Raw genomic sequence first — 19438 nt, 5'->3', positions numbered from 1 at the left:
TTACTTTTTAGTGTGCCGGAATGATAGGGGCAAACAAGCGGGGAGAGTGACGGATGTCTTCCTGGGAACAGCAGCTGGTATTTTCTGTGTTCCACACACAGGTATTCCTCGGACGGGGACGGACTGTCACCAGCCACGTCCCTGCACAATGCCAAGTGCCGTCGGTCTCTGTCTGGCGCAACACCTACAGCTCTGTTATCTGGTTGCAAATAACAAAGGGCTCGGGCAGATTCCTATCTGCCAGCCTGTGAAACAGGCACCCCCAGCTCTAGGGAGCACGGCTGAGCTGCCCGGACTTTTGCAACCTACAAAGCGTGTTATTAATCCTCCCGATGATTAATCCTCCTATCCCTATAAATCTCACCTGGAAATTGTTTACAGCTCAATAGTGCCACACACAGAGGCCTAGAGAAAGCGAGGCAGCGCGTTGCACAAGCCCTCCCCTCGCTCCCGGGCCCTCCTGCAGCACAAACACACCGCCGGCCTTTCCCTGCTCCGTGAGGGCTCCGCTGGGACCGCCGGGCACGGCCACCCCACCCGGAGCTACGGCAAAACGAGGGGGGAAGGCAGCTCAGGCTGTCACCATGCCTGTGCTGGGGACACCTGGGAAAGCCTGGGGCTTTGGGATGTCCCCCCGCAGCTGCTGGTGCGGGACCAGCAAGCATCACTGCCAGCTCTGCTCAGAGGGCGCTGGCAGGGAGGAGGAAGAGGCTGCGTGGGAGGAAGAGCCTTGCCCTGTCAGCAGCTGCCTGCTCCCAGGGCTGAGGTGGGACCGGTGTCTGACGAACGCTGAGTGCAGAGGAGGAGAAGGGAGCGCCGGTGTGTCGTGGCAGCTTGAAAACACCTATTGATCCAAAACACCTCTTGGTGGAAGATGGCCCAAAGGCGCGTGCAAAACCCGGCACTTCTTTGGAAGTACGCAGCCCAGCGGCTCCATCACCAGCCCTGGCAAACCGCCCCCCACCCCGTCCTAACGCCCTTCCACCAGCTCAAAGCGAGCCAGCGGGAGCAGGCTCCGGTTGAGCAGCTGAGTTGTTGCTGCTTTCTGAATAAGGCAGACCTGAGCTATGAGCTCTGGGGATCCGCCGCTCCTGCAGCGCGGGGAGCCCGCCCGCCCGCCCGCGTTTCTGCCGTTGTGAAACTTCTCGGAGCGTGTGCGTGTGTTGTGTGTCGGTTACACAACGCTGCCAGGCCGAAAGCAAACACAGTTGGCACACAGGTGTAACCCCGTGCCACCGCTTCGCACAGCGCGGTGAATTACAGGCAGATGTCAAACCAAGAGCCTCAGACCCTCCCAGGTCAATTAGCACACGGGGCCCGAAAACTTGCCCAGCTTTCAGGTGAGCCCAATTAGGACGTAGCTATTCGCATGAATCAGCACACAGAGAGGTGAGTGGAAGGGAAAATCATCTGTGCAGAGTCTGCCGAGTCTAATCATGGCTCTGTCATACCAGAAGGTGCAGGAACCCCCCCACGGTCTCTCCTCTTTCTGGCTCTGATGGGCCACAAATGGGTGGCTGTGGCTTGGGAAGCGGCAAGCTCACGTTGAGAACCGGGGGGTTTGTACCATGGGAGGGGGCACGCTTGCACAGCGTAGCTTCAAGTTCTTTCCAACTGCCTTACCTGAAGCTGGATGCCTTTTAGGGATGACAAATTTGAAAAATATTGACAAATTCAGGTCATACTTCAGAAAATATTTAAGTTAAAAAATAAGCATTTTGGGAAAAGGCAAACATTCCATTTTCACCTCGTTGATATTTCCCTCCTTTTTACTTTACAAGCTACCGATGCTTTAAAAAAATGTCCCAAAGGGTTAAAATGTTCTGTCTGACCACCCAAAAGATTTTCTCCCTTGTGCTTTTATTGCACTGAATAAAAAGAATAACTTTTTTGTTCAAATCAACTTGAAACAATTCCTTCTCCTCTCCCCCTCCCTCCAGTTTTTTGGTTTGGCCACTGAGTGGAAAAATCAATTATTCGCACTCCTCTAGCCTGATAAAAAAAAAGCTTCAGGACTCCACAAAGAGGCTCAGGGGAGTAGTTATGTTATACAGCAAATAAAATGGTCTCCGAATTCCCCGACTCGCCGGCCTCCTCTCATGTCACCGCAGGCTTTGCGTAGGGCTCGGCGCTTCTGCGGTGCCGCAGGGAGCAAACCTGGCAGAGCGCAGCTGGCACCGCGACCTCACCCACGGCTCCCAGAGCTCCTGGGGGGCCGTGCCACCACCGGGGGTCCTGGGGGTCTGCGCCCCACAACAGCCGCCCCTCCTGTGTGCACCACCCCGCTGCCCAGGCTGCCTGTAGGAAACGGGGGTGGGGAGTCCCGGAGAGAACAGCAGTGCCTTTTTTCCAGGATAGCGGTGAAGACATGTCAGCAAGCATCTTTTTGGGTCCCACACCTTGCAGCTGAAAAGCGGTTTCACGCAGAACTTCAGTGGAAGCCTTTATTTAATTTTATTTGATTTTAAGCAGACTGCAAATTAAAAGCAAATCAATATTCACCTCTGGAGATTTGCATTTACCACCTCTAGCTGGCCACGGCACTTGCTTCAGCTCTATAAAAATCTGCTAGGAAAGCAGTTGGGGCAGGAGAAATGCCGCGGAGGAGAGCTAGAAAACCTGTGAGCTGGGAACATGACACGGCAGCACCAGCTCTGGGACAACTAATCGGGGTCATTTCCTCCTTGAAAAGATTTCAAGGAAATGAAGATCAGGGATGCAAAGGGGCAAAGATGGGAATCTCCCTGTTCCACCAAAGCAAGCGTGTTCCACAGTGGGACCTGGATGGCCACTCAGCCAGGCACAGGGCCTGCAACGAGGGGCTCTCCTGCCAGGAACGCCGCTCACAGGGCACGGCCTGGAGCTGCAGGCCTGCAAGCTCATGACCCCTGTCCCTGTGGCCTGGCATTTGGGGGACACAAAACATTTGTCAGAAGTTACATGTGTACCAAGCTGGGGACATCACTGCGGGAGAACTCGGTGCCCTGCAGAAATTGAGGTGAATGGGACGCGGGAAGGACAGGCCTGTGGCATCTGGCCCTGGGGCTGGTCCTCAGCGAAGGAGCTGAGTGCCCCATTTCTGAGCTCCTCCACGTGAAGGGATGCCCACATCAGGCTGGCAGCTCCACAAGTGCCAGCCTGGCCGGATCAGAGAGGCCCCCTGAGAGCTCTGCAGCTCCCCACAGCCACGGGCTGTGGCAGGGTGGGCAGAGCGGCCGGGCTGCATCCTCCCCGCTCTGCACCAATCTCCCCCAGCAGCTCAGGCTCAGGGGCTCATCTCCAGCTTCCCTCCCATGCTGGGGTGCTCCTCGCGGGGCTGGAGGGGGGGGGGGGGAAGGAGGGATGGGGGCGGCTGCGGGGCCGGGCTGGGCTGCGGGGCTCCGGCCCTGGCCCCTCGGGGGTCCCGATCCCTGCAGCCCGGGGGCTCTGTGCTGCGCCGGGGGTGGGGGCAACGGGGGGCAGAGTCCGAGGGGGTCCGCTCAGCCCCAGGGGGTCCCGCTCAGCCCCCAGCAGCCCCGGGCGGCTCCGATCAGCCCCGGGGGGTCCCGCTCAGCACCGGGGGGTCCCGCTCAGCCCCCAGCAGCCCCGGGCGGCTCCGCTCGGCGCGCCCCGGGCATCCCCGCTCCGTGCGCCCCGGCTCCATTGGCCCCGGGAGGCTCCATCGGTTCCCTCCAGCCCCGTTCCCGGCTCCGCCCGCTCCGTCCCCGTCCCCGTCCCCAGCTCCGGCTCCGCCTCTCCCCGCCCGTCCCTGTCCCCGTCCCCGGTCGCCGTCCCCTCCCCGCCCGCCTCGCTCCCGGCGCCGCGGGCAGCGCGCAGCATGGCCGCGCTGCGCAGAGCCCCAGCCCCGGCCCCAATCCCAGCCCCAATCCCAGCCCAAACCCCAGCCCCCGAGCCGGCCCCGGCCCCGCTGCCGGCCCCGTCCCGCCCCTCCGCTCCCCGCCGCCCCGCGCCCGCCCCGCGCCGCGCATAAAAGGGCCCCGCGGCCGCCCCCGCCCCGCTCCGTTCCGCTCCGCTCCGCCGGCCCGGCCATGGCCAAGGACCAGCTGAAGCCGCGGCTGTGCCACATGCTGAAGGGGGAGAACGGCTACGGCTTCCACCTGCACGGCGAGAAGGGCAAGAGCGGGCAGTTCATCCGCAAAGTGGAGCCCGGTTCCCCCGCCGAGGCGGCGGGGCTGCGCGCCGGGGACCGCGTCGTGGAGGTGAACGGGCTCAACGTGGAGCAGGAGACGCACCACCAGGTCCGGGCACGGGGCCCCCGCAGCCCCCCCAAGCCCTGCACCCATCCCCGTGCTGGTCTCCCCGAGCGGGCCGGGCGGGGAGGATGGGGGAGGAGCTCCCAAAATGTCCCCAAGGGAGGGTCCCGGGGGGCTGGGGCGCGCTGGGTGCCCCCCGGTGCCAGGCCAGATCTGCAGGGGGACTGCAGCCTCTCGCCCCCCCCCCGGAGCAGCCGGGTGTTCGAGCCGTGCCCCTGCCGTGCAGGGCTGGGGTAGGGATGCCCCCGGCCTGCCGGGTGGGCGAGGGGGGGGGAGGCGAAGGTGCTGGGGCACGGCTGGGCACCGCCGCGTTATGCAATCCTTGGCGAAAAGCAGCCGGGAGAGCCAGGCTGTGTTTCCGGCTCTGCTCTGTGTTCTCTCGGCCACTTTGGGCAAGCTCCTTCTGCAGCACGGAGCGGGCGAGGATGCCTCAAAATCTACTGATAAAGCTCCGCAGGCGTTCAGCAGTTTGACTGGCTTAAGTGAGATAGAGCTCGTGGGGGAATAATATCTGGTGTGAGACCGTGGCCGTAGCTGGGGGGGATCCAAGTGAGCTGCTTCCCAGCTCTGCTGCAGAAGCTGCGTGCTTCAGGCCTTGTCCTTTTCTGTTTATAAAATCAAAACTCGTGTTGTTAAACAGCCCTGTCCAGAAAACAGGCAGTGAGCTTGGGGCTGCTCCGGGCTGCCTGGAGCTGCTGTCCCTTGCAGGGGCACAGCACCCAGTGTGCCCATCTGCCTCGTGGCCCGCAGGGCTCCGCGGGGTGTAGTGTTGTAGTAACTTAAAGCGTGCGCCTGGCACCCGCTGCCAGTGCTTTATCGGGGCCAAGAAGGGATGTGGCTGGTGTAGGCTGCAGCCCCAGCGGTGTTTTGGGGGTGTGTGGGTTCTGGGTTTCCCCTGCTGGCATGGATGTTGGTGTGCTCAGGGCATCGTGGCCAGCCCAGGTGACTCCAGGAAAGCCCTGTGGGCTCCTCTCTGTGGGTTTGGTGGGCTCTCATGCTAATTTAGCTTGTTTTGATGATCTCAGCCAGCTCCTTAAAAGTTGATGTTTGTCTTGAATGTGACTGAAGGAGGATCCATGTCTTTGATCTAGCTGGGCAGAGTGCTGGGCTGCTCTCCCCCACTGGAAGCCAGCAGAGCTCCCCGCTGAAAATCGGATGCTGGGGAGAGAGTGATAATGCCAAGACAGCAGCACGTGTCCCTGCAATGTGCGGGGGGTCTTGTAGGTAAAGTGAAATGGGAGAGATTTTCCCTCTTCCATTTCCAGCTGTCAGAGGCAGGATTGAGCCTGCTGTGAGATGGGATGGAGTATGGATGGAGCATCCCACCCAGGCTGTTGTGGAGCTCGCTGTCCTGAAGTGCTCCCACTGTGGGGTCATCAATGTCTGAGCGTGTGGGCAGGAGCAGCCCTGCCCTGGACCTGCTTTGGGACTGTCCTTTGTCTTCCCTCAAAACCCAGCTGGGGAGAAGTCTTTCCCCAGCAAAATGCCCAGCACTGGCATGCTGTGGGATGGGTGATGCCGTGGCACTCAGATGTTGCCTGAGAGCAGCAGGGCTTGCCATGGCCTCTCCTCCTCGTGCTGTTACAGTCCCTGTCCTTGGATGAGCGCTTCTCTGTGCGCATCTGAAGCTGTGGCAGGACGGAGCCGGGAGCGCACAAGGCCTTGCTATTTGGTGCAACTATGTTTCGGGCTGAAGTTGATGATATTTGTGTCTGTGCTCTGTTTCCCTGGCCTTCCCCAAGGAGCGAAGGCGGGACGTGTTCTCAGGGCGTCCTGTTCCCATCTGGGATGAGAACCGTGTCCAGGCTGCTCGCTTGCCTCCCCCCGGTGGGTGGGCACAGGTGGGCAGAGCAGCTCGGTGTTGCCTTCGAGCTGTGCCCAGACCCAGTGGGTGCTGAGCGTGGGGTGTAAGAGCGGGTGCTGCTGGCCTGGAGCCCTGCAGCCCTGGGGGGAGCTGCTGCAGACAGCCTGCCTTGGGTCAGCCCTGTCTCGTGGAGAAGCTGTGCTTTGATTGCATGGCATAGCTGCAGCGTGGCAAACACCACAGGGAAGGCAGAGTTGGGGGCTGCGTGTGAGACACGTGTGTGTCTGGCAGCTGGTGGGAGCTAAGGGCTCCTGGTGGAGCCGTGCTGCTGGCGGCCAGGAGCAGCCCCGGTGCCCGGTCACGGGGCTCCATGGGGAGCTGTGCCGTGGTGGTCTCTGTACCTGGGGAGGTCTCAGTTGGGAACCCTTCTTCTACAAGTGTCCGCACCAGTGAAGTGAGCGTAAAGGCGACCAGGTGTCGCTGTTAAAAGGCGATGCGGGAAAGCCTCCAGGTCCCCCGTGGGGATGCAAGAGCTGTGCAGGGGTGGAGGTGTCACATCCAGAGCAGGAGGGGGGAACTGCGCCATCCCGGCAGCTCTGTGGGTCTCCTTCCCGGGCAGCTGGGGTTTGCTGGAGTGGACGGGCCCAGCGGGCTCTGCCAGGCTGCTGCTGGTGCAGCCGGGGTGGGAGCCGGTCTGGGTGGAGTCGCGGAGGATGTGGGGCTGGGAGCAGCGCTGGGAAGGTCCGGATGTGTCGGGGAGGCTGAGTTGCCTTCAGAAAAGCTGCGAGTGAGGTGGTGGCCATGGCTCGGAGGCGGGTAGGTTACTGGGCTCTGCACCTGGTTGCTGCTCTGCTCTCAGCCCTGCTGCTCCATCTCCAGAGCACCTCGCTGCCCAGGTGGCTTGTCATGGCAAGGCCTAGCATGGAGGGGGGGATTTGTGCCTGCTCTGTGTCCCAGCACAGCCCTCAGCACTTGTGGCAGTGCCAGAGCAGGGCTGGGGGGGTGCTTGTTCCACTGCTGCTGTCCCCATGTGGAGCTGGGGGGCAGCTGGGCCCACCGTGCCATAGCCAGTGTGTTGTGGTACCGGTGTGTTAGGGTGCTGCTGCTGCCTCTCTCTTCTGCTGTCACGATGCTGCAGTTGGTTTGGGAGGATTTGGGAGCTCAATGGGGGCGTCTTGTGGTGTGAGCCCCCAAGTGCTGACTGCAGCTGAGCCTGGTGCAGCTTGTGCAGTGCTTGAGCTCCAGCAGCAGCGCTGGGGCTTTCCAAAAGGAGAACACTTTGCTCTGTGCAGCAGCTCTGAGGAACACGCTCTGGCACCTGCAGTTCCCCTGCACGTGGTGCCTGCAGGGACCGGCCCCGCTCCCAGCCCCACTGAGCTCCCATGCTGGTGGCAGCCCCGTGGTGCTGCCGCTCCTGCTCCCAGATCCCTTTCTGGAGAAGTGTCTCTGCTCAGGCGCTGCCTTGCCGGTGTCAGCAGCGTCGCTTGATGTCGCTTATAAATAGATGTGAAAAGGAGCAGATGGATTTTCTGGGGCTCGGCGGAGAAGCACCCTTCAGGCTGGTTATGGATGGGAGCCCTGGGCAAGCTGCCGCCTGGCGCAGGGCTGGAGGGCTTCAGCGCTTGGTGGATTGGTTTTGTTGAGGACAGGCCACCTTGTCTGCAGTCTATAAATTTCCTCTTGGTTGCTTTTTTTTTTTTTCATTTGCAGATACCGGGTCTGTTGACCTTGAATGGAGCTTGCAGGGGAGTAAATAAATGCTAGCTAATTGCACATTAGGCTCATTTGTCACTTCTAACCTTGGCGGTTGCAGCGTGTCTGGCCGGCATGACCTAGATCAGAGCAGGAGTGCCGTAAGGAAGCCTGCACTGCTTCGGGGCTTTCCCAGCACGTGTGGGGCTGCGGGGCAGTGAGCGGTGGCCAGCGGCCCCCTGCAGCTGGGGACGGCTGCTGAGCAGCATCAGGACCCATCCTCTTCATCCCTGGGATGAAGGCCGTGCAGGGAGGTGTTTGCCCCATCGGAACCAGTCCTCTGAGGCTGCTGCCTGGGGGTCCCAGAGGCTTTCTCTGCCCCTCGCTCATGTCCTCGGTTTGCCCCCATGCCCACCCCGTTGTGCTGTGCCCCTCACGTGCCAGGCCCGGCTCCTCCGGGGCTGCTGAGCGCAGCTCTCCTCTTTCCCACGTGCAAACTGCCCGGCTCTCCCCTTCCTCCCTGCTGGGCTGACACCGCCAGCTCCTTTCAGAGGAGCTGCAGTCACAAAAAAATGTAAAAAAAAGCGAGGCTGTGTGAGGACAATGGCCCCTATTCAGCTGGGCCTGGAGCTGGATACCAGCAGGGACGGGCCCAGCTCCTGGTGCTGGTTTCTCTTATCTCCGCTGTCCGGTAGCGCAGGAGAGGATGAATGCAGATCAGATTGTTTCTTTTGTAAATCCTCCTGAGGAGGGGAGAGCCTCGCAAAGCAACTGGGGCACTGCGTGTGTGCTGGTTCGCAGTGCCTCCTGGGGTACCCTGGCTCTCCGCTGTGCCCCTGGGTTTGGGGGGAGAAGGAAGCCCCAGATAAAGGGAAGGGGGGTGTGCGGGGCAGGTTGTGGGACAGATCGTGCTCCCCCTCGGAGGGACCAAGCCAGGCAGCAGGACCTGTGATGCTCGGCGTGCAGTGTGTGGCCTCTGGGCAGAGGGGTGATGCCAGGCGATGTGTGTGCAGCTGCCCCAGGCAGGTCTGTCCCTTGGGTTGGGCTGGAAGGAGTTGTTGCTGTTGTCCCCTTGGGCTGCAGATGTTCCATCCTGTGTCCCCCCCCCCAAAGATCTGCCCCTCTCCCTGTCACCAGCCCCTGGTGAAGGCTGAAGCTGCAGGGGGAGGCTGGGGGTCCTCGGGTGCAGCTCCTGTCCCAGCTGGGGGTGTCCCTGGGTTTCTGCTCACTTGTTTTCCTCCCTCCCTTGCAGGTTGTGCAGCGCATCAAAGCCGTGGAGACAGAGACTCGCTTGCTCGTGGTGGACAAGGAGACGGACGAGTACCTGTGCAGCCTGCGCCTGACGTGCACGGAGGAGATGGTGCACAGTGGGGTCCTGCTGGGCTCTGGCATCTCGCCCACCAAGTCGGTGGGCAGTGACAACGGGGAGGTCTGGAAGCCGCAGCTGGACCTGAGCGGGGGCAGCCTCCAGCGGCACTCGCACAGCTTCTCCTCGCACGGCAGCAGGAAGGTGAGCGCAGAGCTGGCGGTGCTGGGTGGCAGGATGTGGCCGCCCTGGGAGCACCTCCCTCTCCAAGCACGGCTTGCTTCCCGTGAGAAAAACCTTCTGGATGTGGCTGTTGGGTTCGGGGACCCTGGTGTGTGTCCTGGAGCTGGGGGTCAGCTGCCCTGTGGCCTCATCCTCTCGGCTCGAAGCAGCATCGGCTGCTGGGTGCTGTGCTGGCTTCTCCCTCCCTGCACTCCCAGAGGGTCACAGGGGCTGCAGGGGGCCCAGGGGGTCACCCAGCCCTGGGGATGAGTATCCCATGGGGCCTGGCTGAGGTCCGTGTCCCCGGCCCCCAGGGACACGCAGCACAGACTGGGGGCTTGGTGGAGCTGCCCTTGGTGAATCAGCCCCTGCTGCCTCCGTTATTTCTAGGAGGGAGGGAACATCTGGTTGAATGTGCTCTCAGCTTTTTGCTTAAATAGGAAGGAAATTAGCTCTTTTTCAAGTGGCCTGGGTCTGGGCTGTGATTCTGCAGTAAGTGCCTTTTATTGGTAAACTCCTTTCCAAAAAGGAAAGAATTTGAGGTGGAAGATGTCCAGTTTCCATGGCTGGCTCCCTGCTGGGGCTGGGCTGGCGGTGACGGCGCTGCCTTGCACTCGCAGATAGGCAGCGTGCTCGGCCCAGCGCCCTCCTCGCTCAGGGTGCAAGCGTGGCAGGAGCAGCATGGGACCGAGACATTACTGCCACCGCCGTGCCGCTGGCTGTCCCCATCCTGCACCCACCTGAGTCACCCAGGGGTGAAACCTGGAGCTGGGGCTTGTGCTTGACGTGGGACCTGGGGAGGGCTCTGCTTGGAGCAAGGCTTTCCCTGCTCCCAAGTACAGGAGCCCCCCAGCTGAGGAAATCCCCCTGTGGAAGTGGGACGTGATGCTGTCGTGGGGCAGGAGGCACGGCGATGTGGGTGGGGGGGGGTCTTGCCTGCAGCCCTTCCCTCGGGGGCTGCCCGTGTCCTGCAGGGGTGTGCCTGCCCTGGGGGGGCCGCCCTTCCTGGGGAGGCCGGGCTGGAGGCTGTGCGATGTGAGGGCTGTTTGAAGCTCTGCGGGAGGATGGAGGTCAGCGCCGTGGGGGCTTGTGCTCCCCTGGGACAGCCAGAGGGACGGGAGGGGGCCGGGGGGAGCGGGGTCGTGGTGGGAGCGGCTGGGCACGGCTTCCCGGGCTGGGGGTTTCCTATCCTGTCTCTGTTTCTTTAGCTGGGTGAAATCCAACAGTTTGTGCTGACGGGAAGTCGGGCGCGGGGAACGGGCCGGTCCTTTCCGGCCTTTGGGTTTCAGCTCCCTCCAAGGAGAGGGTGGGACAGGGAGAGCCAAGCGGGCTGGAGGTGCGAGGGGGGGCACCTGTGGGATTTGGCCAGGGGGAGCGCACAGCCTGGGGCTGCCTTTGGGGCTAGTGGTGCCAGCGCTGGCATCCAGCAGATGCAGTGGTCAAAGAGACCCGCAGTGGCTTTGCAATATGGGGCTGTGGGGGGAGCTCAGGATGGGGCTGCTCTGAGGTGAGGCTATCCCTGGGGTGCCCCAGCGGTGGTGGCTGTCCTGGGGCTGATGCCCAGCCATGGGGGCAGTGGGGCTGTTTGTGGGGCTGCTGAGCAGATCTGAGCCCGTCAGGTGCTTGCAGCAGCTCTGCGTTTGTTTTGCTCCCGCGGCAGCGCTTTGAAGAGCTGCGTGCTGCGGGCTCTCCTGCCCAAGGTCACTTCTGCGCTGGGGCTGCGGGTGGCCGGAGCTGCAGGACTGGCTCCTGGGCCTTGTGGCACTGCCTGCTTCAAGGCAGAGCTGCCCCAGGTGCCTGGTCTGGGTGGTGTGGGCATCCTGCTGGGTCCCGAAGGAGCTGGAGCCCAGGGCAGCGATGGCTGCACCCTGTGTCCTGCAGCACTCAGCCCTCCGGTGCTGGCTGATGGCCCTGCTGTGGGGCCGTGGCAGCTGGGTCCCATTAGAGACTTCTCTAAACCAGGGAACCTGGTGCTGGGCTCAGCAGCACCAGGAGAAGCTGGGCTTGGGCTGGTGCTTTTGTGTCGCTTCCCTGAACACCTCCGGGGAAGGAGGAGAGATGGCAGCTCTGCTCCTCCTGCAGACCCATGGCCTCAACCTGCTGCTGTGGGGACTGGGGCTGATGCTTGGGGCAGGACAGGGCTGCGCTGGTGGCATTTGTTCATGTAAAGGCTGCAGCTCTGCTTTATGCCAGGTTGTTCGGTGCAGCCTAAAGCAAGGAGCAACTGAAAGGAAGAGGAGGGAAATCTGGCAGCATGGGGTGGCCGAGCCGTGGGCAGCGGGGAGGCGATGCAGTGGGCAGAGCCCTGCCGGCCTCCCCCTGCTGCTGCCTTCCACTTCTGAGCCAGAAGTGGCTCTGGGCAGGGAGGTTAACGTGCGCCCCAGCAGCAACCCGGTGTCCAGGACCCTGTGCCTCCAGCAAGCACTGTAGCGCGATGAATAATTCAGCATGTATTTAAAATCAGGCTGCCTGCCCTGAGAGCAGGGCTGGCTGCCAGCAGCGTGCGTCCATCGGAGTGCTGCTGTCCCTGGCACCCGGGGACTCGTGGCTCTGGGAGCGGGGTCTGCAGGGCCCCATCCTGCTGCCCTGAGCTCAGTTTGTGTCCCCCATGCTGGAGGGGACACCTGAGTACCCAAATATTCTGAAAGTCTTGTCTTTAACATTCCTGCCTTAAATTGCAATGCAATTTGCCCTGCAGGCAAACGAAGCTGGCCGCACCGATGCCTCCTGTGGGGAGGTGAGCTGTGACCCAGGCTCAGCGGTGCCAACAGAAGGGCTGAGCCCCACGAACGTGCCGTGCTGGTGCTGCTTCCTTGTCCCTGTGCTTCCTTGTCCCCATGTCCCCTTGCTCTCAGGGCTCGTGGGGTCTTGGAGGCAGTGGGCACGCTGTGGTGCAGGGCAGTGCAGCTCCCAGCTCTGCTCGGGCTGTTCAGGTGCGTTGGGTGCTGCGTTCCTCTGTGAGCTGCTTTTATTGCCAAGGTGCCTTTGGGACGGCGCAGTTGGTGGTGGTGTGAAATGCTCGGGCTGTTGGTGTGCCGTGGGGCACGGGCAGCTGGGGGCTGGGGCTGCCCGTGGCCCGGCTCACCCTGCTGCTCCCCAGGGGCACTGCCCAGCGGAGCCTGGGTCCCTGTTATGGCCACGCAGCTCCGATGTGCTCGTTAGCAGCGTCCTGGGGGGTTGCTCCTGTTGGGACTTGCTGCCTCGCCGTGCTCCAGCTGTGTTTGCAGGAGAAACAAGAGCAAGGCCCTGGAGGGCCAGTCGGGGTGATGCAGTCCCCGTGTTGTTGTTCTGGTTACACCAAAGCACGATTTGGGGGCTGGGGATGCAAAAGGACTGCGGTGACTGCCATTTATCATCTTTGGGAAAACAAACCCGCATCTTGTTTAGTAGCTTCTGGATTCAAGCAGCCTCTTCTCCTGTGCCGGGAACTTTAACATGGGGGAATCAGTGCCTGGGTTTTGTTTGGCCCCTGCCTGAGCATGGCAAGAACCACGAGCCATAAAATGAGCAGGAAAATGGGAGACCCTCCTGGGGGGGGCTTTGTGACAGCGAGCAGGAGCTGAGCCTGGTGCGTGCCACGGGCCCATCCCGCAGGGACCTGGGGACGGCCGCGCCGTGTCCTGGCGGAGCAGGGCTGAGTGCGTGGGCTCGGGGACCCGCAGGTGTGGGGCAGCACTGACATGGGGGCAGTAAATATTTACCGTTCTGTTCGGGTCAGGCATAAGAACTTTGTTTCTGTTGCAAATAAAACTTGGCATTGCAACATCTCCTGCCGCCAGCTTTCTGCCGGAGCGCTGGAAGAGGAATAACTCGGGACAGATGTTTTGGGAGAGCTTTGCCAGCTCAGTTGAGGCCCAAAATTTAGGGCTTGTAGAGTAACCACAAAGATGTAATAAAACCTAACATGAGCAGAAATGTCTGCAGTAATTATGCAATTTAAAAAAATAAATAAATTCGTGGTTTAAGTTAAAGCACTTCCCTGCAGCATCCTGTGCTCCCCGGGGCTGGCTGTGACCAGAGGGGACAGCAGGATGAGTTGCTGGTTCCCCTGCTCGGGGCTGAGGCACGGGTCAAGGCTCAGATAAACTCTCTGGCATGGACCTGGGGAGCTGTGGCTGCATCCCGGCCCTGTTCCCTGCTCTTCCTGCAGCATCTCTCTGTGGGCACTGCAGTAGTCGTGGCTTTCCTTCTGTTTGGGTTCCCTGCAGGCTGCAGCTCAGTCCCAGCCTGGCGAGGTGCAGGGGTGCAGCCTGGCAGCAGGAGCACCCAGAGCTGAGCCGTGTGGCTCAGAAAAGGGAGCACCGAGAGGGTGCCCTGTGTATGCCACCAGCCTGGCTGAACAAGCAGGCATACATCCATTTTATTTTATTTTTTCTTAAAAAGTCTGCAAAGCCATTTCTGTACAGGAGCTGCCGCCCAGCGATGCCCACAGCAGCTGGGTGCTGCTCTGCTGTGCCCAGACCAGGGTCTGGGATGGGAGCACAGCTTCCCCAGCCCTTGCTGCGGAGGAGAAAATGCCCAAAAGGAGGCAGGGAGGCAGCACCCTGGGGTGTGCAGGATGGGCAAAGGGCTCTGCCACAGCTGGAGCCCAGCCCAAGGAGCTGAAGCTGGGTTTTCTTTTAGGATTAGGGCCTTAATCCCATCCGAGAGGCAGAGGCTGGCATGCAGCTGAGCCACGGGGAAGCCGGCGGCCCCGCGCTGGCGCTGACCCCGCTGCATTATTGATAGCGCCGGGCTCGCCGGCATCGAGTGTCGCGGGGCCGGGTGGACTCGGTGCAAGGATGGTGAGGGGGGCACGGGAGCAGCTGCAGCGACTTGGAGATGGGGATTGGGCAAATGCGCACAAATAATCAAAATTTTCAGACTGTTTTTCTCTGGTCCTGGACATTGGGGCTTTGTTAAAAGGAGTAGGATGAAAGCTGTGTTTTTGCAGAGTACCTTTGCAGGAGTTGGATGCGTTTCTTGCAGCTCTATGTGGTGCAGGGCATTTTGGGGTCTGTGCTGTTTGGGGGCTCTGGTCCCATTGCCTTGCTGCAGACAGGGGCAGTCCCAGCCCTGTGCCTCCAAGCCTGCTCCCCCGTTATATATCATCAGTCTGTTAACTTTTCTTTTGGTATCAGTTTCAGCCAGGTGTAGCAATATGGCCTGTGCAGTGGGATTTGCTGGAGCCCCAGATTTGATGACCCTGCAGCACTCTCACCAGGGGTCTGAGCCTCATCCTGCTCCTCCTGTCCTGGGGGCACTCCCCAGCACCACAAGACGCAGATGGCTCTCCGCAGGGTCAGCCCTGGCTCCGCACCCTGGTCCCTCACAGACAGAGGGGTTGGGGGCACACATTTGGATGTCAAATGCTTCCTTTCCTGCGGGCTGTGCCTGTGACCCAGCACCCAAAGCACCCAGGGTCTGCAGCTGGGCTGTGGGACCGAGGGAAGGGGTGGGCGGGAGCCCCCCCCTGGGGCTCACTGGGGCTTTGGGTCCCGGCGAGGAGCTCACCGGGGGGTGTTTTCACGTGGGGTGGTGCAGGAAGCCCCTCCCTGGAGGAGAGCATCCACCCCGCAGCAGAAACTTCCTCCGTGGGATATTTTTAGTGAAACACAAAGCAAGTGGAAGGGAGCGGGAGGCAGATTAGCATCGGGAGGAGCTGCGCCCTGCCAAGGGTCTTTGTTCCTGGGGCCACGTGCTCCTGAGGGATGCCTGGCCTCATGAGGGGACAGTGGGGTCACCCCTGGGGACCTGCCACCTCCCGGTGGGTGGTGTCTGCCTCCCAGCCATTGCCTGGCTGCAGAGCAGTGACACTGACACCAAGAGATGTGACCCTGCTGCATCGGAGGAGATGAACTGCAGCTGATGATATTCCCTTCTGCATCTCTGGGTAATCAAAAGCTTTCCCTCAAAATGATTTAAAAACCCCAGTGTTAATGGGAGCAGTTCAGAATGCAGCTTGCTCTGGTGCAGCCAGCCCCGGCCCCCCTCTGCTCGCAGGGATGCGCTCGAGCAGCTTGCTTTAATAACAGCCCTGCTCCTCGCGGGCTCCGCGCCAGCCGTTTAATAGTTCTGTTCAATAGTACAAATATTAAATGCTTTCAAATAAATTAAAAATCATCTGGCAGGATCTGGACCTTCTGCATGCGCCCTGGCAGCTGCACAGCGCCTCTGCTGTGACTTTGCTCTGTCCTGGCGAGTTGCTCGTGGTCCTGTCGTGGGGCTGGGCTGCAGCTCCTGAGGGATGGCTGTGATGGGGTGCAGCAGCTCATGGGTGGCTTCAGCCACGGGGCTGGAAATCTGTGGGTCAAACTTTTTTTTGTGATGAGTTTGTTTTCAGGTGCGAAAACTGATCTTTTTACTAAGAAAATGCTTTTATTTCTGTGAAGCTCAGAAGTGTTGAGCGCCTTAGCTTTCGCACCTTAAAACATTGTGGCTTTTGTTTTCTGTTCTTTGTTCCCAAGACCCAAATTCACGTGGGAACCACATGGTTCCAGTCATCTCTGTCAAGGATTGCAGTGCGAGGTGGCTGGGCCTGGAGGCGCTTGGCTCCAGCCCTGGTGCTGCCATGGGCGATGCTCTGTGCAGAGCCAGCGTGGGGGGCTGAAAAATGGCTGGGGACTGGAGGTGACAGCAGGCGTGGGGCAGCTCTGGTGCAGGGTGAGGTGCTGGGGTTACACCAGCGCTCATGGGGAGTGGGAGCACACGGAGCGAGCGTGCGGTGTGCGCGCTGCCTTCACGGTGCACATTCCTGGGCTGGAAGGGGCTGCGGCTTCCAGCTGTCAGGCGGGCACACACGGCTTCCAAACGAGCTTTTAAAGAGCTCTCTTTAATCCACGAGGCAATATCCCTGCACTGATTGCAGCTGTAATAGCACACAAGTGAGATGCGATGGCTGTGGTGTTGCCTCGCTCCATACGTGTCCTTCCTGCTCTTTGGGCAGGGAGACTGAGAGGTTGAGCGGCTTGCCCAGCATTACAGGAGAGCTTGGCACGCTAAGTTAAGGTCTGAAGAGAGCCAGGTTTGGCTCCCAGTCCTTGGCGTTGTCTCTAGGTATGGAGGCTTTACAAGCAGTGGTCTCGGGAGGCTCCAGGCTGGGATATGAGCGAGAAAATTAAACTCTTAATCAGCAAAGGGCTTCTCCAGGTCCACACGTTTCTATAACTAAGGAATTAAAACCCAACTTGTAGACATAATTATTTCTGGCAAGTTCCACGTTGTAATTTAATTTCATTGCTGCTCTTGCCTGCACTCCTGAGTGTTTTGGTTCGACTGCTGTGTACGCTTAAACCGTGACCAGACTTGGAGCTGTGTTTTTTTGGCCAAATGTCTCTCTTCCCACTAAAGCCCTGCACAAGTCTGTTACGAGTAAATGTAGGTATCTGTCAGCAGTGACTCCAGGAAAGCCAAACTCAAAGTAGCTTTATCCATAAGTGAAAGGTGTCTCCCTACGGGTGCTGGTGCTGCAGCAGTGGCTTTGGGGCTCTTCCCCAGGGACATGGCACTGAGCTGTGCCCGGTGCTGCCCCGTGGCTGGTACTGCTGCCACTCGAGCCCTGGCTCTGCATACCTGTGGGAGAGCATCTGAAGTGGGTGGATGAAGGGAACGGGGCACGGGGGCAGCAGCGAGTTGGTGGGGTCAGGATGCAGACCTTCAGTGCTGTCTGCTGCAAATCCCGTTAAGCAGGGCTCGCTGCCTGCAGAGACCCGGAGGAGTCCCCGCGGTGTTATGTCATTAAACCCTCTTATGGATTTACAGGGACTAATCCCCTTAACGAAATGAGTGGCACAAAAGGCGGCGGGCGGGCTAATCCCCGCTTGCTGCCCTGCGGGTTAACCTCCTGCCCCGAGGTGCTCCGTGGCCACCAGGGAGGGGATGTGGCCGGGCCATCCCCGGGTGCAGGGTCTGGTTTGTGGGGCTTCGGTCACCTCGGCCAAGCCCCGGCCGCTCTCACCTCGTCCCCTGCGCCCAGCACAGGCAGCGCTCCCCCTCTGCAGCACCCGCTGGCTCGCTCTGTGCTGACTGTCCCGCCTGAGCAGCCAGAGGGCATCCCAGGTAAAGCAGTTAATTCTGGCCCTGCAGTTGTTCATGGTTAGTGGGATTTAATTAAGACAAGCCCTAATTAGTTCGAAGAAGGATGAATGGTCTGCTTTGCCTGGAAAAGTTCCCCGCTCTTGCCTGGAGGCTGTTTATGAGGACAGGGTTTGTGTTGATGTTGGGGCTGGGTCTGCCCCAGGGATGGGGTATGCAGGAGACCCGCCTTGTGCTGAGGGGTGCTCAGGGCAGCCCAAAAGCAGGAATAAAAACTGCCTCGTGCCGCTCCTTGCAGCAGGTGCTGGGCCTTCCTGGCACCCAGACCCCTCTCTCTGCCTGCCCAGGACTTCCCGGGGCAGCTGCTTTTCTTGCTGCCTTGGGCTTTCTGTTTCTGTTCAGATCTTCTCGTGGGGATGGCCTGAAGCAGGCAGGGGGGCTTCAGAAATGGGGACGGCATTGGCATGGGGGCAAACACCGGGGTGCTGAGAGCTCCTGGCTGTGTGCTCGCCTCCCCTGGGGTTATCGGTGCCTGCAGCCGGAGCCCTGCGCTGGCTCCAGTGGTTATCGGGGGATTCCTCGTGCCCTTACTGCATGTGCCTGGCACCGCTGGTCGCTACGTGGGGCTTTGCCAGCGCTGCCCTTATCTGCCCCAGCACGGCTGTGATGGTCAGACGCCTTGGTGGAGATAAAATGCTTGGCTTCCTGCGGCAAGCAAGGGGCATCTTCTGCAGCTGTACCGTTTTGGGGAGCTGGGTTTAAAATCTGTAGACTTTGAGCTGAGCCCCGCAGCTGGGTGGGAAGCAGCTCTGTTCCCCGGTGCATCAGGTCTTGGTTTGATCCTGTGATTTCCAGCAGTGGTATGGGATGGAGCTGGCACTGGCATTTTGCAATGGACGCTGGAAAGAGGCTGGGTTTATGGGTATGAAGGAGAGCCTCTGGTGGAGCCATCGGCTCCAGGCGGTGTGTCCAGGGCAGATTTTGTGTGAAAGCTTTGAGTTGCAGGGGTTTGGGAGGTGGGGGAAGTTTGCATGTCCCATTGAGAGCCGGGAGTGAGGTGCCTCACTCCCTTCTGCTCGCTGAAAGTTGCCCCCCTGGATATTTTATTGCAGGGTCTTGAAATAAAAAAGGCCTTACATTTGGTTAACCCCAGGCACGGGTGCCACAGCACTGCCTTTACTTTCATTATAAGGAATGCAGAGGATGTTGGGAGCCCTCCCCCCGCCCCGTTTCCTCCCGAAAGCTGTGCCGACCGGCCAAGACAAATATTGGTAGTAAACTATTGAACTTCCCCGCTCCCCGGCGTGGTGGGCTCACAGAGCAGCGCCTGTTCTCCCTGCTCCACCGGCGGGGCCGGACAGGGAGGTGTGGATGTGGAGGTGGCACCTCGTGGTGGCACCTGGTGGTGGCACCTGGTGACCCCGCTGCAGCGGGAGCGCAAAGCCGCTATGGCTGGGTTGGTACGGCTGGGTTCCTGCCGATGGCTGGGATTAATGAAGGGGGCCGGCATTAATGAGTGATCTGGTGATTTCTCAAGGCTTGGCCTCAGCAAGAAGCTGAGGAGTCCAAAGGGCAGGCTGATACCGCGTGGTCGGTGGTTTATGGGGGTGGCTCTGGCCGGAGCCCCCGCTGTCCTGTGCTCACGGGCTGTAAGCAAGCGAGGAGCCGTGGCTTGGGCCTGCCCTTGGAGAGGTGCTGGGGACACCGGGACATGCCACCAAAGTGATGCCTCTGCTTTGGGACAGAGCAGCGCATGTCCCCCCTGGGGGCTGCCAGCACTCGGCTGGGGCAGCTCCATGGCAGCCCCGTGACCCTGGGAGGCCGTTCCCGGTCTCTGCCTCCCTGTGGCCCAGCGGCATTCCCTTCCCTTGCCCCGGAGAGGTTCGTGGCAGGCGTGGGAAGGACACTTCCCCTTCTCAGCAGCTGGAGCCCCGCACAAAGCGACCACCTTGCCTCCTTCCCTCCTACCTACAGGCAAGCAGCTCCCTCGGGCTCTGTGGGCTGCTGCTGCTTCCAGCAGGCAGATCCCGTGTTTTTCCTTGCGGACAAACCCCAGCCCACGAGGACCCTGTTGCTGCCCTGTGTCATCCTATAGCTGCTCTCCCCCTGCACGCGGGCTTCCCGGCTGCGAGTTCCCTTGGCAGATCG

The 19438-nt window shown here is 60.6% G+C and overlaps 1 protein-coding gene and 1 long non-coding RNA gene across 3 annotated transcripts in view; one reads left to right on the top strand and one right to left on the bottom strand.

Moving 5' to 3' along the window:
• Positions 1 to 3777: 3777 nt before the first annotated feature.
• The window catches only part of SLC9A3R2 (SLC9A3 regulator 2), a 30676-nt gene continuing 15015 nt past the window's right edge, over positions 3778 to 19438 (top strand). Inside the window, exons 1-2 of one of the 2 annotated variants that reach the window (XM_035340073.1) lie at positions 3778 to 4238; positions 9002 to 9259. In XM_035340073.1, the coding sequence (XP_035195964.1) occupies positions 4029 to 4238; positions 9002 to 9259 (468 nt within the window). In that variant the 5' untranslated portion in view covers positions 3778 to 4028. Of the gene's footprint in view, positions 4239 to 6756; positions 6874 to 9001; positions 9260 to 19438 lie in introns of those variants that run through there. The other variant, XM_035340074.1, reaches the window with a different exon arrangement.
• On the bottom strand, positions 10116 to 14912 carry LOC118174622. The gene is made up of 3 exons (XR_004754706.1): positions 14741 to 14912; positions 13605 to 13612; positions 10116 to 10130 (listed from the first exon to the last, which is right to left on the bottom strand). It is a non-coding gene; the product is annotated as an uncharacterized LOC118174622 (long non-coding RNA).

Source organism: Oxyura jamaicensis, chromosome 14 (genome assembly GCF_011077185.1).
Source record: "Oxyura jamaicensis isolate SHBP4307 breed ruddy duck chromosome 14, BPBGC_Ojam_1.0, whole genome shotgun sequence".
Taxonomy (NCBI): Eukaryota; Metazoa; Chordata; class Aves; order Anseriformes; family Anatidae; genus Oxyura; species Oxyura jamaicensis.
The sequence above is the reverse complement of the archived record's forward strand: the minus strand, read 5'-3'. Positions and strand labels throughout refer to the sequence as shown.